At 38.9% G+C, this 15,399-nt stretch overlaps 1 protein-coding gene across 1 annotated transcript; it reads left to right on the forward strand.

The window, feature by feature from the left end:
* Positions 1-4,757: 4,757 nt before the first annotated feature.
* Positions 4,758-10,480, forward strand: LOC121235415 (the record flags this gene model as incomplete). Its single annotated transcript, XM_041131759.1, is given in 8 exon segments — positions 4,758-5,870; positions 6,373-6,385; positions 6,388-6,620; positions 7,068-7,263; positions 7,266-7,702; positions 7,832-8,612; positions 8,751-9,085; positions 10,460-10,480. Coding segments are annotated over 8 exon segments (3,129 nt in total), but the record flags the coding sequence as incomplete, so codon positions are not given.
* Between the last annotated feature and the right edge of the window lie 4,919 nt (positions 10,481-15,399).

A 15,399-nucleotide genomic window follows, 5' to 3' on the forward strand; every position in this document is an offset into this window, starting at 1 on the left:
TCATCACCCTCCTATTTGGACATTGAGAAGCAATGTGGCCTGAACCCAAACACTTAAAACAATTAATATCTCTATTCTGTGAAGTTTGGGATTCTACCTTGGGTTTGTTGCTAGATCCCTCATCTTTTCCCTTAGGTGGTTCGGTCTTTCTCATTGCTTCAGCTTGATCATTCCTATCCCACTTTGATTTTCAAGTAGTGCTAGAAACCGAAGTGTACCTTGCTGTCCCTTTTCACTTTAACTGCCACTCCACCTTCATAGCCATGTGCACCATGTCCTCTATCTCCACATAATGCTGCAATTCAATTACATTGGCTATGTCCCTATTCAAACCACTCAAAAATCTAGCCATGGTGGCCTCCCGGTCCACCTCTACATTAGCCCGAATCATCGCCACCTCCATCTCCTTATGGTAATCCTCCACACTCCTAGACCCCTGTGTAAGATTTTCTAATTTCTGGTAAAGGTCTCTATAGTAATGGCTAGGTACAAATCTCTACCTCATGAGAGCTTTTAACACTCCCCATGTCTCTACAGGCCTCTCATAATTCCTCCTCCTATTGGTCACTAATTGATCCCACCAAATAATAGCATAATTAATAAACTCAATTACCGCCAACTTCACTTTCTTCTCCTCAGAGTAATTATGGCAATCAAACACCAACTCTATTTTTTTCTTCCACTCTAGATAAACCTCAGGGTCAGCTCTCTATCTTGGAAAGATAGTATTTTCATTTTGATGCTCCCAAGGTCTCTATCTACACCATCCTGACCCCTTAGATTTCCCTCAAGTCCTCTTTCACGCCTAACTCTTCTATGTCTACCCGACCCAACTTCAGATGCTAAGTCTTCCTCATCCTCACCATCTCCTTCATTCTCGTACTCATTTTCAACTCTATGCTCACGTCGCCTCCTATCTCTCCCACCTTGCAGATTTCTAATCGCTGCAACTTGAAGATCCATCCTATCCTTCACCCAACACAAAGTCCAACCACTCAAACTGTTGTTGCATGGTTTGCAACACAAAGGAAGAGTTATCTGCTCTCCCCCTTGGTGATGCGCTACTCCGTTGAGACATTATAAGGTGCTGCACAAAAGAATGTTAGTGGCAAAAAAGAAAACCTCACACACTCCCTTACGTGTTTACACTCAAATAATGGCACTTCACTCGTGTTTCACTCTTAATTGAAGTTCTTTAAGAACTAATTGAACTCAATCAAGACAAAGCAACCTTGTTTTATCCCAACTAGTAATTAGGTCCAAGAAACAAGAACAAGAGAAACACGGAAGGAAATTATACGAATGAAACAGTAACTATAAGACAAGATACCAACTAGAATAATGTATGCAGCCCCTTTGAGGATAAGGCTCAAGAAAAAAAAATTTGGATTTTTTTTTTTCTGGGCGATTTTTTTTTTCTTTTCCTTTCATTTCTTTTATTTTCACTAACTGATTTGATCACAATCAAGAATAAGCAATTAAGAAAACCCTAACAATAACTCAAAAACCCTAAGACAAGTGATATATGGCAGCCCCTAGAACAAGAGATTTCAGCCAACACAAACCCCAAAACAATGAAATTCAACAACCTTTACAATAGTGAAGAAATCCAGCAGCCACCTCTATTTTTTTTTAATCAATCTTAGAACAATGAAGCCCTAAAATTAAATATGCAAGAAATAAAAGATAGAATCAGACCTGATTGGAAACCTTGTCCTGAATACCAAATGATATGAACCCGTGGGAATGAAATCCCTTGAACCCACAATCAATTTGAAAACTCTCCAAGAAAGCCAAAATCAAGTCAACGGATGGAGAACCTAGACCCGATGAGAACTCGTTCCAAGAACTAAGATTATATCAAAATCTAAACCCGTTGAAGAACCCAGATTACAAAGGAAGAACGCCATAAAGGTTGTGATTTACCTTTGATAAGTTCAAGAGTTCAATCAAGAACAAAAGGAGAAAACTCAACTCACAAATAAAATTCAATATTGTCTAGGCTTCAAATGAGGCTACAAGGAGTATTTAAACTAAACCTAATTAAAACCGTAGCCAAAATGAAGCCCCTTTTACCCAAAATGTCCCTGATGAACAGTGTCACAGCTACAGTACACGCAGCTACAGTATGCTATAGTAACGCTGCAGTACCTCTTGAAACCCTAGTTCCTAAAAAGTAACTTTCCAAATATGCCCTTGTTCAAAATACAAGGCCTTCTCGAAAACCCTAGTTCATTAAAAATAAGACGTGTGGGCCAAGCATCTTCAAGCCCACTTTTTCTAAACTAGTGAAATAAATCATTTAACAAAATTGGAAGCCTCCAGTAACAATAGGCCCTATCTCTAAGTCATGTCTTCCACAGCTTGAATCAAGTGGATCAAAGCTGGTTCTCCTTCTTTCAAGCCCATCTTAAGTGTTGGGCTCTTGCTAGCTTCATCCTATGTGTATTGCACCAATCCGTGCATTGATTCTCTGATCTTCTTGGCCCTTGATCTTGTAATTGGCCCATCTAGAACTTGCAAATGATCTTTAAGAGTAGGCCCACTTGGTTCCCATCAAAGTGTCGAGACATGCAACACAAGGTCACCTACACCCGTACATGACAGTTAATATCCAATGCAATCCTAATATGCAACTAGCAGTATGCAATAATCGCTGCGGAAATAAAAGGTGTAAGTATAAAATATGTGATATGAACTCATGGGAATGAAATCCCCTATGAAAACATCCCAACTTCAATAAAAATCATTAAGTTCAAAATACCCACCCACGTAGCATAGACTTAGTACAACTAATGATAGGAACCAAGGTGGGCCTACTCTTAAAGATCCTTTGCAAGTTCCAGATGGGCCAATTACAAGATCAAGGGCCAAGAAGATCAAGGAAGCAATGCAAGGATTGGTGCAATCCACTTGGGATGAAGCCAGCAAGAGCCCAACACTGAAGATGGGTCTTAAAGAAGAAGAACCAGCTTTGATCCACTTTATTCATGCTGAGGAAGACATGATTTAGAGATACGGCCTATTGTTATTGGAGGTTCTAATTTGGTTAAATGATTTATTTTACTAGTTTAGAATAAGTGGGATTGAAAATGCTTGGCTCACATGTCTTATTTCTTATGAACTATGTTTTTGGGAAGGCCTTGTATTTTGGCCAAGGGCTTATTTGGAAAGTTACATTTTAGGAACTAGGGTTTCATCAATTTATTGTTGGGGTTACTGTAGCCGCGGGTACTGTAGCCGTACTGTTCATCAAGGGTAATTTTGGGAAAAAGGGGCTTTATTTTGGCTAGGGTTTTGATTAGGTTTGGGTTTAAAAACTCTTTGTAGCCTCATTTGAGATATTAGACAATATTGAATTTTATTTGTGAGTTGAGTTTTCTCCTCTTGTTCTTGATTGAACTCTTGAACTTATCAAAGGTAAATCACAACCTTTGTGGCGTTCCTCCTTTGTAATCTAGGTTCTTGAAACGGGTTCTCATCGGGTCTAGATTCTCCATCCTTGACTTGATTTTTGGCTTTCTTGGGGAGTTTTCAAATTGATTGTGGGTTCAAGGGAATTCATTCCCGCGGGTTCATATCATTTGGTATTCAGAGCAAGGTTTCCAATCAGGTCTTATTCTATCTTTTATTTCTTGCATATTTAATTCTAGGGCTTCATTGTTCTAGGATTGATTACAAAAAAAAAAAATAGTGGTGGTTAGCAGACTTCTTCACTATTGTTAGGGTTGCTGAAAATCATTGTTCTAGGGTTTGTGTTGGCTGAAATCTCTTGTTCTAGGGGCTGCCGTATATCACTTGCCCAAGGGTTTCTGAGTTATTGTTAGGGTTTTCTCAACTGCTTATTCTTGTTTGTGATCAAATCAGTTGGTGAAAGGAAAAGAAAAGAAAAGAAAAGAAAAGAAAAAAAAAAAAATTGGAGGATTTTTTTCTTGAGCCTTATCATCAAAGGGGGTGATTCTAGTTGGTATCTTGTCTTATTGTTAACTGTTTCATTCGTTTAATTTCCTTGATTCACGTGCCATTTTTTTTCATTCCTTCCGTGTTTCTCTTGTTCTTGTTTCTTGGACCTAATTACTAGTTGGGATAAAACAAAGTTGCTTTGTCTTGATTGAGTCAATTAGTTCTTAAAGAACTGGAGTGGGAAAACTCTTGAGGTAAAAGGCAAGAGAGTGTGAGACTATTATCGAAAAAAGCCAATTAAGAGTGAAACACGAGTGGAGTGTCATTATTCGAGTGTAAACACGTGAGGGAGTGTGTGAGGTTTATTTTTTTTTTTTTCCCACTAACATTCTTTTGTGTAGTGCCTGATAATGTCTCATCGGAGTAGCGCATCACCAAGGGGGAGAGCAGATAACTCATCCTTTGTGTTGCAAGCCATGCAACAACAGTTTGAGCGGTTGAACTTGGTGTTAGGTGAAGTGAGGGATAGGATGGATCATCAAGAAGCAGCGATTAGAAATCTACAAGGTGGGAGGGACAGGAGGCGACGTGAGCATAGAGTTGAAAATCAGTATGAGAATGAAGGAGATGGTGAGGATGAGGAAGACTTAGCATCTGACGTTAGGTCGGGTAGAAATAGAAGAGTTAGGCATGAAAGAGGATTTGAGGGGAATCTAAGGGGTCGGGATGGTGTAGATGGAGACCTTGGTAGCATCAAAATGAAAATACCACCTTTCCAAGGTAGAACTGACCCTGAGGTTTATCTAGAGTGGGAGAAAAAAATAGAGTTGGTGTTTGATTGCCATAATTACTCTGAGGAGAAGAAAGTGAAGTTGGCGGTAATTGAATTCACTGATTATGCTATTATTTGGTGGGATCAATTAGTGACCAATAGGAGGAGGAATTATGAGAGGCCTATAGAGACATGGGGAGAGTTGAAAGCTCTCATGAGGCGGAGATTTGTTCCTAGCCATTACTATAGAGACCTTTACCAGAAATTACAAAATCTTACACAGGGGTCTAGGAGTGTAGAGGATTACCATAAGGAGATGGAGGTGGCGATGATTCGGGCTAATGTAGAGGAGGACCGAGAGGCCACCATGGCTAGATTTTTGAGTGGGTTAAATAGGGACATAGCCAATGTAATTGAATTACAACATTATGTGGAGATAGAGGACATGGTGCACATGGCTATGAAGGTGGAGAGACAATTAAAGAGAAAAGGGACAGCAAGGTACACTTCGGTTTCTAGCACTACTTGGAAATCAAAATGGGATAGGAATGATCCAGGTGAAGCAAAGAGAAAGACCGAACCACCTAAGGGAAAAGATGAGGGAACTAGCAACAAACCCAAGGTAGAATCCCAACCTTCACGGAATAGAGATATCAAATGTTTTAAGTGTTTGGGTTCAGGGCACATTGCTTCTCAATGTCCAAATAGGAGGGTGATGATTATGCGTGACAATGGAGAGGTGATGACTGAGAGTGAGGATGATAGTGATGAGGTGCCCGAGTTGGATGATGCTAGTGATGATGATGGAGTGGTATACCCTGTGACAGGTGAGTCTCTTGTTGCCAGGCGTGCTCTTAATGCACACATTAAGGTGGATGATGCAGAGCAACAGAGAGAGAACATTTTCCATACTAGATGCCATGTCAACAATAAGGTATGTAGTATGATCATTGATGGAGGGAGTTGTACTAATGTGGCTAGCACTACTTTGGTTGAGAAATTGAATTTACCAACCTTAAAACACTCTAGACCATACAAATTGCAGTTGTTGAATGATTGTGGAGAGGTTAGGGTGGATAAACAAGTGTTAGTTACTTTTTCTATTGGGAAGTATCAGGATGAGGTGCTTTGTGATGTTGTGCCTATGCATGCGGGCCATATTTTGTTGGGGAGGCCATGGCAGTATGATAGGAGGGTGACACATGATGGGTTCAAGAACATCATGTACAGCTTTGAAAAGGAGGGCAAAACAATTAAGCTTGCTCCTTTAACTCCAAGCCAGGTCTATGAGGACCAATTGAAATTGAAAAGTGAGGTTGCTCAAAAAAGAAAAAGTGAAAATGAGAGTGATCAGAAGAGAAAGAGTGAAAATGAGAGTGATCAAAAAAGGAAGAGTGAAAAAGAGATTGAGCAAAAAAGAAAGAGTGAGAGTGAAAAAGAGCATAAAAGAAAGAGTGAAAAAGAAAGTAGAGAGGTGGCTGAGAGTAAAGAAAAAAGAGTAGAGCCACTAGAGAAAAAAGAAAGAGTCTTCTGAGAGAAAAGGAAAGGCAAAAGTGAGTTTCTATGCAAGAGAGAGTGAGGTTAAGAGGGCTTTCTTCGCAGATCGCGCTATGATTTTTCTTGTCTATAAAGAGTCTTATCTTACTCTTGATGAAACTAACCAGTTTCTTCCTAGTTTGGCTGTTTCTTTGTTGCAGGAGTTTGAGGATGTATTCCGGATGAGATGCCAAATGAGTTGCCACCCATTAGAGGCATTGAGCACCAGATTGATTTTGTGCCCGGGGCTGCTATTCCAAACCGACCAGCCTATAGGAGTAATCCAGAGGAGACAAAGGAGCTTCAGAGGCAAGTTGAGGATTTGATGAGCAGGGGGTACGTGAGGGAGAGCATGAGCCCCTGTGCTGTACCAGTGCTACTGGTGCCAAAGAAGGATGGGACGTGGAGGATGTGCATTGATTGCAGGGCGGTCAACAATATCACGGTAAAGTATCGCCATCCCATTCCTAGATTGGATGATATGCTTGATGAATTGCATGGCTCATGTATTTTCAGTAAAATTGATCTTAAAAGTGGGTACCATCAAATTAGAATGAAAGAGGGTGATGAATGGAAAACTGCTTTTAAGACTAAATATGGGCTTTATGAATGGTTGGTTATGCCATTTGGACTTACAAATGCGCCCAGTACTTTCATGAGATTAATGAACCATGTCCTACGTGCATTCATAGGCAAGTTTGTGGTTGTGTACTTTGATGATATCTTAGTGTACAGCAAGAACTTAAATGAACATATTGACCATTTGAGATATGTGTTTGATGTGTTGAGATGTGAAAAGTTGTATGCTAATTTCAAGAAATGTGCCTTTTGCATGGAAAAAGTTGTTTTTCTTGGTTATGTTGTTAGTACGAAGGGTATTGAGGTGGATGAAGAGAAAGTCAAGGCCATCAAGGAGTGGCCAACGCCAAAAAGCATCACTGAGGTAAGAAGCTTTCATGGCTTAGCAAGCTTTTATCGGCGTTTTGTTAAAGACTTCAGCACCATTACTGCACCACTCACTGAGGTAATTAAAAAGAATGTTGGGTTTCATTGGGGGCTAATCAAGAGAATGCTTTTGCCACTATTAAAGAAAGGTTGTGCTCTGCACCTGTGTTAGCATTACCTGATTTTAACAAAGCTTTTGAGATTGAATGTGATGCCTCAGGAATTGGGATTGGAGCCGTTTTGATGCAAGATAGGCGTCCCATAGCCTTCTTCAGTGAAAAGTTAAGTGGGGCATCCCTGAACTACCCTACTTATGACAAAGAGCTTTACGCTCTTGTTCGTGCATTAGAGACTTGGCAGCACTACCTATGGCCAAGGGAATTTGTGATCCACACCGATCATGAATCATTGAAGCATCTCAAGGGTCAAGGTAAGTTGAATAAAAGGCATGCTAGATGGATGGAATACATTGAGACATTTCCCTATGTCATCCGTTACAAGCAAGGTAAGGAGAACATTGTTGCTGATGCTCTATCCCGGAGGTATGTACTTCTTACTTCTATGAGTGCTAAAATGCTTGGGTTTGAATATGTGAAAGACATGTATGCCGATGACGCTGATTTTTCTAATGTGTATGTGGCATGTGATAAGGCGGCATTTGGTAAGTTTTACAAGCATGATGGTTATTTGTTTAAAGAAAGCAAACTTTGTCTGCCAAATTGTTCTATGCGTGAGTTATTGGTGCGTGAGGCACATGGTGGGGGATTAATGGGACACTTTGGTGTCAAGAAAACTTTAGACATTTTGCATGAACATTTCTTTTGGCCTAAGATGAAGAGAGATGTTAACCGTATTTGTGGAAGGTGCATTACATGTAGAAAGGCCAAATCTAAGGTTTTGCCACATAGGTTGTATACACCCTTACCCGTTCCTAGTGAGCCATGGGTAGACATATCTATGGACTTTGTTTTGGGGCTGCCTAGGACCACAAGGGGTAGAGATTCTATTTTTGTGGTTGTGGATAGATTCAGTAAGATGGCACATTTCATTCCATGCCATAAAACAGATGATGCAACCAACATAGCTGACTTGTTTTTCCGGGAGATAGTGCGACTCCATGGTGTACCTAAGAGTATTGTTTCTGATAGGGATGTTAAATTCCTTAGCTACTTTTGGAAGGTGTTGTGGGGGAAATTGGGTGCTAAGCTCTTATTTTCTACTACTTGTCATCCGCAGACTGATGGTCAGACTGAAGTAGTTAATAGGACTTTAACTCAACTTTTACGCACTGTTGTTCATAAGAATTTAAAAACTTGGGAGGATTGTTTGCCATTTATAGAGTTTGCATATAATAGGACGATGCATACTACTACTTCATACTCTCATTTCGAAATTGTTTATGGATTTAATCCACTTACTCCTTTGGATTTGATGCCTTTACCCGTTGATGACAGGAGTAGTTTGGATGGACAAAAGAAGGCGGAGTTAGTGAAGTCACTTCATGAGAGGGTACGGCTTCAAATTGCCCAAAAGAATGAAAGGGTTGCGTCCCAAGCCAATAAAGGACGAAGGCGTGTCATCTTTGAACCAGGAGATTGGGTTTGGGTTCACATGCGCAAAGAAAGATTCCCAGCCCATAGAAGGATTAAGTTACATCCTCGAGGAGATGGACCTTTCCAAATTCTTGAGAAAATTAATGACAATGCATATAAAGTGGATCTTCCAGGTGAGTATAAAGTTTCTGCAACTTTCAATGTTTCTGATCTTTCTCCTTTTGATGTAGGTGAAGATTCCAGGTCGAATCCTTTTGAGGAGAGGGGGAATGATAGGAACCAAGGTGGGCCTACTCTTAAAGATCCTTTGCAAGTTCCAGATGGGCCAATTACAAGATCAAGGGCCAAGAAGATCAAGGAAGCAATGCAAGGATTGGTGCAATCCACTTGGGATGAAGCCAGCAAGAGCCCAACACTGAAGATGGGTCTTAAAGAAGAAGAACCAGCTTTGATCCACTTTATTCATGCTGAGGAAGACATGATTTAGAGATACGGCCTATTGTTATTGGAGGTTCTAATTTGGTTAAATGATTTATTTTACTAGTTTAGAATAAGTGGGATTGAAAATGCTTGGCTCACATGTCTTATTTCTTATGAACTATGTTTTTGGGAAGGCCTTGTATTTTGGCCAAGGGCTTATTTGGAAAGTTACATTTTAGGAACTAGGGTTTCATCAATTTATTGTTGGGGTTACTGTAGCCGCGGGTACTGTAGCCGTACTGTTCATCAAGGGTAATTTTGGGAAAAAGGGGCTTTATTTTGGCTAGGGTTTTGATTAGGTTTGGGTTTAAAAACTCTTTGTAGCCTCATTTGAGAGATTAGACAATATTGAATTTTATTTGTGAGTTGAGTTTTCTCCTCTTGTTCTTGATTGAACTCTTGAACTTATCAAAGGTAAATCACAACCTTTGTGGCGTTCCTCCTTTGTAATCTAGGTTCTTGAAACGGGTTCTCATCGGGTCTAGATTCTCCATCCTTGACTTGATTTTTGGCTTTCTTGGGGAGTTTTCAAATTGATTGTGGGTTCAAGGGAATTCATTCCCGCGGGTTCATATCAACTAATAGTTGAAGTCAAATCATTCTCTTCACGCAATCTAAAGCATGAAGGACTTGGGCTATAAACATCAGGATTAAATCCAGTCTTCTCTCAAGGTCTGGCTCCTTCTCAATTAGTTGGATCCAGTGCTCCATCTAGCTCGATCTCCTTAAGACTTGCCACAACTTCTATCATTCCAAGTATGGTCCCACAAGGGGTGAGATTTACTTAAAATCTTAGTAAGTTAAACAACTAACGTGCACAAAGATAAACTAAGCTTGAAGAATAATAAATATGTAAAGCATGAAATTTAGAAAGAAAATCAGTATACATGTCTCCCATCCAGATTCCTAAACATTTCAGAAAAATGTAGACAGATTTTCTTTCAATAAACATTTTTGCCATCATTTTTTTAAATATAACTTCATTATAACTTTCATCACTAACCTTCAACATTATTAGCAATTCGTAATTATAATGTGTGGTAACGTTCACAGTTCCCCACATGCACTGTGAATACTTGCTAGTGATCGTAGTACAACTCACGTTGAAATGACGTTGCCTATAGACTTGTTCTCAATGCATTGAAAAATATAACATAACATCATAACATGTACACCCACCAGCATTAGGTGTCATAACATATTGACTTTGCTCTGGCGTTCTTTAAAAATGACCAATTTGAAGCCTGTTAACTGTTCTTCGTCAATCCAGGGGTTACCACTCCATTCTTAAACACTCCAGAGTGAACAGAGGAGTTCCACTAGGATAACTCTCCATCCTAGCCTTTGGAGTTGTGACAAAAATTATTTTTATGCTATGCTTGAAAAATGTATTCCATGACATGTGCATATGTAGTAAGTTTTCATGTGAAAATGATATTTATATGCAATATGCTAAAAATGGTGAAAATCTCACATTTCATGTAAGTATGCACTCAATGTATCATATAACATGATATTTTATACTCAAAATGATAATTGAAGTATGAATGAAATATTTATTAATAATTCATAAATAATCTATCAAGGTGTAAGTTAGAGGCCAACTTACAAATTTTCTAAGTAATTTGAAAATAATGAGGTAGCTACATAAACAAAGTCTTCAAAATTTGGGTATTTACAAAAATACCCCTAGACTTTCAAAAATTGCCATTTAGGCCCTAAATTTTCACTAATTGTAAATGAACTCCAAATTTAACCAAATTTTATGGACTTCATATTTTTGGCATTATAGAACTATCTATGGCCTTGGATTTTCATAATCAAAGTGGAACTTGCCCAAACAGTCTCAACTTGTGGGATTCATCCTAGTTGATGCCGAAGTGTGTTTGCAACTATTGGTCCCTATGAATGCATGCATATGTGATTTTCTTTAATCACAAATGATCACTAACATCTTTAATGAAATAATTCAGGCTAATTCTTGGATAATCAAGTTGCTAAGATATCCTAAATCTCCAATTTATTCAAAGCTATTCATTCTTGACGATCAAAACAAGATAGATTTAAAACCTATCATGACATGCTTTTAATCACAAATCAAACCTTCCATAATCATTCTAAGACAATAATAGATCATATCAAATCATTCTTAAGAAATGTCTGGCTAAATTTCCACTTAAAATCATTTAATCATTCAAAGCACCCTTTAATGACCCGGTTTTGAACTAAGCATGATAACCATATAAAAACTCAACAAAATTTCATACCAACACTTGGAAACAAAACTTGACATGATAACTAAAATCAAAAGCAAGAAAAATTACAAATTTCGTGGCCTTCCAAGCACTCAAGATAACCTTACACAAGAACACTCACTAAGAACTCACTCGGTTTTACTCTTTAAGAGGGAGAAGTGCTTTCAAGGCTCAAGAGGAAGGGAAGCTTGGAGCTGAGGTGTGCAGGATATGAGGAGGTGAGGGAGGTATTTATAGGGTTGAAGAGGTGGAGATGTTAGCCTTGGAGCAAGGTGATTGGGTGAAGTGGGAGGTGCACAAGTCTGGAAATTTTCCAGATTGTCTCCATGGGCTTATGTCACCATGTGAAGGGGGAATAGTGGCCTGAAACCACCATGATTCTCTCTTCACTATAGTTGCATTGGTCCTATAAAGGTGTTTAGGTCGTGGGGCATCATTTGGGTGGCAGAAAATCACTCAAACCACCCTTGCGAGCCGGCAAATTCATGTGATTTTATTTGGCAGATTTTGGACTTCTGTTTTGGATGGTTTTGGGTGGGCAAAACTAAGTCAATTTCTTCATGATGGTCATGGGACCTCTTAGGGATTGGGTGGTGAAGGAGGTGGCATGGAGTGGTGTAACACCCCGCTTCCCACAAAGACATTTTAGAATTTTCGAGGAGCCAGTGTGCTACTACTAAACTTAAACTTAAGCTTTTATTTTTAAAAAAGCGCCAGATGCGAAAGATTTCCATAAATAAAACAAACTTCAATAACATTGAAAATCCAAAATAGAGTCTGTGGAAGCACTTATTTAAAAAAATACGAAAGTCTCATGTGCTTATTAGAATAATTTATTTAAACCTTAATCCATAAAACTAATCATAGCATAATCTGTCTAGGCCTCCGCCTCGCCTCCCGGGGTCAAGTCCTGTTTTGCAGTCCTCATAGATGTCATCACCTGTGGTGGTTTAAAAAAACATAAAAATATGCAAAAATGAGTCGAATACTCAATAAGCAACACATCATACAGTAAATATAATGAACATAAAGTTTTCTTGAAAAACGTGCATACTCATAAATACATACGTAATTAACATGAGCATGTACATGAACTTATCTTTCACTTATCATAGGTTGTTACCAACTATTGACCCCCTTGAGTTAGGGTTAGCGTATCTAACTAGATTCCGATTCCGCACCATGGCCGCGGGTTGTGGAATCCATACATAAGGAAGACATACTTGGTGCACTTCCAGCATGCACGACCTGGTAATGCAATATGCCCATAACAAAGGTACTATATTCATATCATAACATAGGCCGTTACATATCTTATCATAATCATATTTGCATACTTGTCATTTTATAGATTTTAGATGAAATCACATACATACTCGTCATATCATAGATTTCAAAGGAAATCACATACATACTTGTCATATCATATCATAAATTTCAAATGAAACCACATTCTTTCATAATTGTCGTGATATATGTTTCCTCATATAAATTCATGACTTCATAAATATAAACCTTCACATAAAATCATGCATGGTTTTCATAAATAATTTTAATGCATAATTCTCACATAAAATCACGACTTTTCATAAATCTTCTGATGCATAACTCCTTTCATAAAATCATGAGTTTTCATAAATAATTTAATGCATAATTGTTCATGTAAAATCATAAATTTTCATGATTTTATCATGTCTTGGGTACATAAGATGGGACTTCCAATGGAGGGCATACATGCATAATATTTTTATAAAAGACAAGCAGTTTACCGTACATACGTGTAAGGGTATGATCATGCTACTTACCTTGTAGTGCTAATCCACTATTTTCGGTACGTAATCGATCGCTCATTAAAATAAACATGTAATTTGCGTGAAATACGTGATTTTATTTAAAATCTAAACTATTAAAATATCCTATATTTTGTAAACCTAAAATGTTCCAAACACTAAATTATTGTCTAACTGTTAATCTTTCTAACAAATAAGACTTAAGTCCGTAGATAAGAGCCCACGTAAAAATCAAAGCTCAGTATAAAATATAAGTTCAACACGTATGCTGTTTGGCGTATAACTAAGGGACAAATATGTAATTAAATTAAAAGTCTACCCTTCTATAATTGTAACCGACATAAGGCTTAGGAATTCATATCAACAGTAGAGGTATTTTCTTGAGGGAAACACAAGCAGTGCAATAGATACTTACAGAGAGAGGAAGCACGTGACGAAGAGGGGGCTGAGGCCAGGGTGGCAAGTGCTGCGGCAGAGCTCTGATAGAGAGAGAGAGGGAGGGAGGGAGAGAGAGCTTACGAGAGAACAAAAAAATGCCGAGAGGCTATGCATGGAGAAGGTCGGCGTGAACTTACCAAGTAAGGGTGGCGGCTTGTGGTGGCATGTGGTGCCGAGCGGCACTCTCTGTGCAATGTGGTTATGACGTAAAGGGAGGTGGTGCCGTGGGGTGGCTGGGCTATGGCTCATGGTGGGAAGAAAAATCCCCTATTTTTCGGTGGTGAAAACAGAGCTTGTTCGTGTGTTGGTTGGGCGGTGGGCTGGTGGATTTCACCGGACGTGGTTGGCTTGGTCGTGCATGGGTGCTGCGGGTTCCTGGATAGGGAAGTGTGGAGGCGTTTCCTGGTGGTTGCCATGTGTGTGGTCTGGTTTATGGAAGGAGGCCAAGTAATTTTCTGCTTTACATGGAGCTGGGCCGTGCTAACGCATAGGTTTCCGTCGTGCAGGTGGTTTGTGTAGTGGCTTTTGGTGGTCGTCACGGAGGAGGTCTTGGGTGGTCTGCTGGACGAACTGGGGGGGAGGTGGTAGTTCCGTCTAGGTAAGTGGTCTGGTGGACGGCTGAGCATTTGGTAAGTTTGTGAAAGGTGCTTTGCGTGCGTGAGTGTATTTATACTTGGCGGCAGTAGACTATGATTTTCATGCAGGAGGGCTAATCATATTTATAAACCTAGCTGGTTGAGAAGCAAAAGGAAAACCCTAGATGTGATAAACGTTCATGCGGAGGAAATGGTTACGATATATAAAGGTGTTAGAGAACGTTTTTAAAAAAATAAATTCGGGAAAGATACGTGTATGGTTGTGTAGTTAATAGAGAAAATCTGTTAGGAATTTTATTATGAAAAGGAAAAACAATGGTAAAAGTATTTGAAGTCTATCACTCATGAGCTTTGAGTAAAAGAAAAAATAAAGGAGCCTTAACTCTAGGTTTAAATAAATAAAAAATAATCTATCCGATAAATTCTTTTATGGGCTTTAACTCATTTATTGAGAATAATAAAATTATCCATAATTTATTTCTAAATAATATTGGGTCGGATCGTTACAGGTGGTGGCTCAACCATGGCAAATGGTTGGTTAAATTCCAACCGAACTGGTTCCTACACAAGCTAGACCAAGATGCACTCGGTTTGGTCATTTGAGTTGGGTTGTGTAACCAATTTCATGCAAGGCTCAAACTGGGTTTGGAGGGGTCTCATGAGGTGTTTAAGGACCATATTACCCCTGGAAACAAACCACAAAAATGTTGGGCCTAAGGGCAAAATAGTCCAAGCATACAAATGACAATACACAAAACTGACTGGTGCAAGGTTTGGGTTTTATATATCATTTTTCTTAATGACATGTGGGGAGGTTTAGCTGGGGTATTAGTAAGGTCTAATTATGATGTAATGAAATAATAATTCAAGAAAATTTGAATTAAAAAGGTTTAAGAAAAGATTAAACAAAATTCAGTTTCAAAGCATGGCTTAAAGTTCACTAACCTCAAGTATGATGGTTAATAGTCTTAACCAATTTTCAAAACTTAATTTGGGTACTTAGAATATGATTTGGACTTAAGGAAACCAATGATATGGTGTATTGAGCTTTTGGTCTTGAATAGTGGAATAAACCCAAACATGGCTTTAGGCCTTGAGGGCTTTAAAAGGGCCAAGTGTGTGGGTTCATGG

This window comes from Juglans microcarpa x Juglans regia, chromosome 6D (assembly GCF_004785595.1).
Source record: "Juglans microcarpa x Juglans regia isolate MS1-56 chromosome 6D, Jm3101_v1.0, whole genome shotgun sequence".
Taxonomy (NCBI): Eukaryota; Viridiplantae; Streptophyta; class Magnoliopsida; order Fagales; family Juglandaceae; genus Juglans; species Juglans microcarpa x Juglans regia.